The sequence below is a fragment of the Glycine max genome, chromosome 12 (assembly GCF_000004515.6).
Source record: "Glycine max cultivar Williams 82 chromosome 12, Glycine_max_v4.0, whole genome shotgun sequence".
Taxonomy (NCBI): domain Eukaryota; kingdom Viridiplantae; phylum Streptophyta; class Magnoliopsida; order Fabales; family Fabaceae; genus Glycine; species Glycine max.
This window is the reverse complement of record NC_038248.2, coordinates 37,405,935-37,411,187: the sequence shown is the minus strand read 5'-3', so window position 1 is coordinate 37,411,187 and position 5,253 is coordinate 37,405,935. Positions and strand designations below refer to the sequence as shown.

The window sequence follows — 5,253 nt, the reverse complement described above, 5'->3', positions numbered from 1 at the left end:
AATTGTTAGAAAAAAGAAAATTTATTTTAGTTGTCTCTATATTTCAAAAGAAATTAATTTTCGACTATATTAAGGGAATATCTTTGGTGCAAATAAAATAAAATCTTTGAAAAAAATAAAGGACTTCAAGTAAAATTAAGTTTTGAAGTCCGAAATACTCATAATATATCTACCAAAAACTCAAGATTGTGATAATCTAACAAAAAGTAAATTAAACAAAAGATCCTAATGATAATTTATAAATAAATAACATGGTACAACTTAAAAACGTGACACATGAAGCATGGCATGGTAATTTGAAACTGGGAGATTCTTATTAATTTGTTAATTCATATACTTGTTGATAGGTCGTAACGCATTAGCACAAATTGCTATATCGAAGCAACTTCCTCACAGCTTTGAATGAAAGAGAGAGCAGAATTTTTGCTTTCCAGTGCCACAGGTTCAGCTGCGTGTCAAACCCTGGGTCATCGCATTTTCTCACACGCTTTTCTCTTTCTTGGTTGATAACAAATCTCATTGCACTCCGCTTCAAGCAACTCAGACTTCAACCGATTCATAGCATATTTTTATGAGAATTTTTATTGCTTCATATATTTTGTTATGTTTTTTTTTTATATATATAACAATGAGATTGACATGTCAAATTGGGGAGGCAGAAAATTCCTTACTTGTTTTAGTTTATATAACAAAAAATAATAAACAATTTTACTTTATGAAGAAAAACAATAAAGTAAAGAGTTTAAATTTCTTGTTAAATTTATTTATTTTTAAATAATAAAAAAGTATGGAATTTACTTATTTATTTTAAATTTTTCTTTAAAAATAAAATTCAAACCAATCAAATTTAACTCAATAAGTTTGGTTCAATTTTTTTTCAAAATTTATTAAATAATTTGAACCAAACCAGCTTGTTGAACCAAACCTTTTTGCACATTGAATGATCAGACCACATTTAAGAAATTTAAAAGAGGATGGGTGGTGATGTTGGTCCTTTTCAAAAGCAAGCAACAGGGGGTGATGATCAGAGCTGCTTTTAGGGAGAGCTATAAAAGATATAGAATCTAAAAAATTCACCCCTGAATTATTACAAATCAGCCTATCCAGTCTCATGTCTGTTCTGTTATTTTCCCCTTTGCCATTCGTCAAGTAAAGAGGGACCCTTTGGCAGGAATGTGAACTAGAGAATTTTGGTCAGTCCAAGACCTGAAGTCTACATAAGAGACCTCTTTTTTCATGAGCTCTTAACACAATTGAAATCTCCGAAGAAGCCCCAAGGCCTAGGGTTATTTTGCTGGATTCTGCCCTAAGGGACCTGTGGCTTATGTGGGAAGAGTTGGCACAAATTGTTGAAAAGAAAACTAGCTGCTGATTCTAGTTAATAGAGAAGCCATATGTTGATTTGACTGCAAAAACTTTTAGAGATAAGCTATTCCAAAAGAAGGCAAAGATTTTAGACATGTCCACCCAAGTTTCAGCAATGAAAATAATATCAGGCTTACACTACTAAAAAAATATTTTGTACGACATAAGCTCAATGACAATTCTCCAAAAATTGTTGTCTTTGAATAGCAATGACAATTTTGTAAATAAGCTAACATTTCAATGACGGGTTTCATCAAAATATTGTTGAAACCTCAAAACGATAACGGTTTAAAAAAAAACTGTCGTCATTTCACTACAAATAAAGCATTTAGTGATGTTGGAACAAGGACGGTTGTATGAAAAATCGTCTTCAAATCTCCGGTCGGTGTCAATTTTGTAATGTATGGAACGCGCTAATGACAATTTTATCTGAAACCATGTAAAGACTTTCAATACGACGAAGACAGTTTCAATGAAAACGGTCGTAGATCTTCATTAGGAAACTATTTTGAAGGCTTCCTCTTTGGAATTTTTTTGAGGTTGCGCCCTGAGGAGACTTTCCATTTTTCTTCATCTTTTTCTTTTGAGATTTAGAAACCACATTGATAAACGGAGGCTCTTTCTCCACTGCTACTGTTGTTTCATCAGGATCTGAAATTTCTTCTTCAGTTTCATCTGCCATATTAGCAACAATAGTCTCTAGCTGAGGCTCTGAAGTTATATTGGCCTGTGGTTTCTTAGCTTTTGAAGAATCTCCTTTGATATATAGAGTTTTTCTTGGCTAGCATTGGAGTATGCTTGGCTTTGTCACCATTATTTTTCCCTTTTCTATTACACTGATCGAGCCAAATCATATTCTACTGAGGCTCTGAAGTTATATAGCTTTTGAAGAATCTCCTTTGATATATAGTGCAGTGACTGCAAAACAACGAGAGCTTTTCATATTCAACGGAGATGATAAAAGCAAAATGATCCCTTTCAACCATAATCTCACCTGGTAAAAGGCCAGCAAGGTCGACATCTACAAGAATCCTAGCATAATGCCCGAAGACTCTATTTTTGGTGGAAGCATCCATGGCAATGGGTGTAACTTCAGCAGTGATCTTAAGTAAGATTTGGGGCCTCCAATACTACTGAGGCAGATCAAAGATGTGAATCCACGTTTAGGTGTGTGTCATCTTCATCTTATTTGGGTTGAAATCTTTGCTCCATTGAGAAAGACCAAGTAAAGAAACTTTGGATAAGTTTGTGTTTAAGAAATTACACTAATATATTCTAAAAATGAGTTTGAACTGCACTTTAAGTCTTTATATTTATAATTCAGTTCAATGTCATATTTTAAAAGAGTAGAAAACTTTAAACATTTATATAATAATAAAACTTCTTAGTTTAATGGATAATATTTTAATATGATACTATATTTATATTTATATCATTTATCTTGAAATAAGTATCATAAAATATACCCTAACTATTATTATATAATTATTCTATTACTTAACTTTATATAATATTAAAATTAAAATTAATGTATCATATTACAGACCGAAATAACTTTCCATCTCATGTTATCAAAACAAAAAAGTTAAATTTGAATTTAAATAACCTTATTGAAGTTTCAAATCGAATTGAGATACATATAAATGTGTCGCAAGAAAACTCCTAATCAGTGGCTTAAAATTTATTTACAAGTCAAAAGGAAATATCTTAAAAGATTGACAGCTTCAATAAATTCAGCATAATTTTTACTTTTGGGCGCGAATTGCAGCCTAAATCATCTCTACGTGTCAAAATTCAATGTTTCCTGCACATCATTATTACCTAATTAATTGACTTTCCACAGAAAAAATCTAATTAATTGCCTTCCAATGAATCAAGAGAAGCAAAACACCCTAAGAAAAGATAAAAGCATGTAGTTAGAGAATTTGATATCATGAATCAGGAATCACATTCCTTTGCTTCGTAGTTTTTCCTATCAATTCATCACAACATTAAGCATCCTCACCTACTTATAAACAGAAAAAAAATGTTATTTTACAATAATAATGAAATAGAAGTAAAAAGTTACATCACCCCACCACCTTGACCCTCAAAATATCAAAACAAAAATTAATAGGAATAATAAAAAAAAAACGATCCACACACTTGATTGTCATTATCAAAACCCGAGATGTGTTAGAGAAAGTTAATAATCAAAGAGCCCATAAATAATATCCAATGGTACGGCCCCGTAGATCACGCGGTTGAGATTCCTCGTGCCCCTTCAGATCAAACGTCTTCAGATGCTCTATCATCACAACAACCGTACGGAAACGCCGCTCTAGCCCTCCGTCGCTCAACCGCCACATCATCGGCGGTTCTCCGCCGCAACCGAGCCAACCAACATCCTCTGTCCACTTCGCTCCGTTCACATTTCCAATTATTCGAATTCGAACCCTGTAAAACCAATGAATTAATTTTAAATAAAAGAAAACTCACCGGACTTTGTTAAGGATTTTTTTATCTGTAGAAATCGATGTTTACAACCCTCATGCAGTTAAATAGACCCGTTTAATTTGAATAAGTTTGGAAACGCAAAAATTGGTAAAATCGACAAAATAAATAAACAAATTCACTTTAATGATAGATGGCATGAATAAATGAATGATTTTTCTTCTCTTGTAGGATAAATATTTATATATTGAATTTTTCGTTTGAGAGAAATATTCATATATTGAATTTAATTAGTGTAATGCATTGAAAAAATATTAGTTTTTGTAAACCTGAAAATCGTCGTTCTCGCGACGTCGTTTCAATGTGGTCGAAACCTCGTCCACGTTGTTGCACCGGCTAATCGACTCTTCGCTGCTGGAAGAGCTTGGGGACGGTGGCGGCGGCTCGGAGGACCAAGGGACAACCTGGTTGTCTCCGTCCTCCTCGTCGGCTGCAACCTCGTTCTCCTCGCTCTCACCATCGTCATCGTAGTCATCCTCATCGTCGGTGTCTATGTCGTCGTCGTCATTCCCTCCTTGGCTCTCTGGGCCCTGTTCGGTGGTTCCGCCGGCGCAACTCTGGCACAGCGAGACGGTGTTGCCGAGGGCAGAGCCGGAGGCCTTCCACGGCGTGAGTGACTGGCACGCGTGGCAGAGGAGCGTGCGCGTGTGTCTCGCGACGAGGAAGTTCGCTCCGTGGACCTTGGCGTCGCAGTCCCAGCATAAGCTAGCCTGGTCCGACTCGCAGAAGGTCCTAGCTGGAAGCTTGCATAGCTCGCAGTTCTTCATCTCAAAACCAATGATTTATGATTCAGATTTCAGACTCTTCTCTTTAGCTTTTCTTCTCTCTCTCTCTGTGTATATATATATATATATATATATATATATATATATATATATATATCCTAGGTTTATAGTCAAAACCCGAAACTGCCCTCTTGTATTTAGTAAGTCCATAAATACCAGAGTAATTTTCACTCCGAATCCTATCTGCCTTTGATTTTGTAGAATGGAACAGCGCGTAAATAACATTATAGAAATGTTTCCATCGTTGGTTGGGTTGGCTTTGTGCCTTTTTGGATTATGCGTGAATAAGGAAATTTGTTTAATCTACTTGTTTTCTTTCTGTCTTCTTTTATTTTTCATATATACAATGATGCCAAGCTCTATTCTACCAAGTTATTTTTATGTTTATTATAATTAGCTTAAAAAGTTAGAAAAATGAGTTGGTAGCTAGAAAGTTAAAGAATTAATTTATTAAATTAACTCTTAAAATATTTAAAAAATGTAAAATAATAATAATAATTCTAATTTATTTATGAAAAATAAATAAAAAATTAAATAAATATATTGAGAATAAAAATAAAAAAAATATAAAAAATTAAAAATTAATCTTTTAAAAAATATTAAAAAAAAC

General features: G+C 33.7%; 1 protein-coding gene across 1 annotated transcript; it reads right to left on the bottom strand.

Moving 5' to 3' along the window:
- Window positions 1-3,294: 3,294 nt before the first annotated feature.
- Window positions 3,295-4,708, bottom strand: LOC100809520 (zinc finger protein CONSTANS-LIKE 3). The gene is made up of 2 exons (XM_003540281.5): window positions 4,128-4,708; window positions 3,295-3,801 (listed from the first exon to the last, which is right to left on the bottom strand). The coding sequence occupies exons 1-2, from the start codon at window positions 4,623-4,625 to the stop codon at window positions 3,634-3,636; spliced, it is 666 nt and encodes a 221-aa protein (XP_003540329.1). The 5' UTR covers window positions 4,626-4,708; the 3' UTR covers window positions 3,295-3,633.
- Window positions 4,709-5,253: the final 545 nt, after the last annotated feature.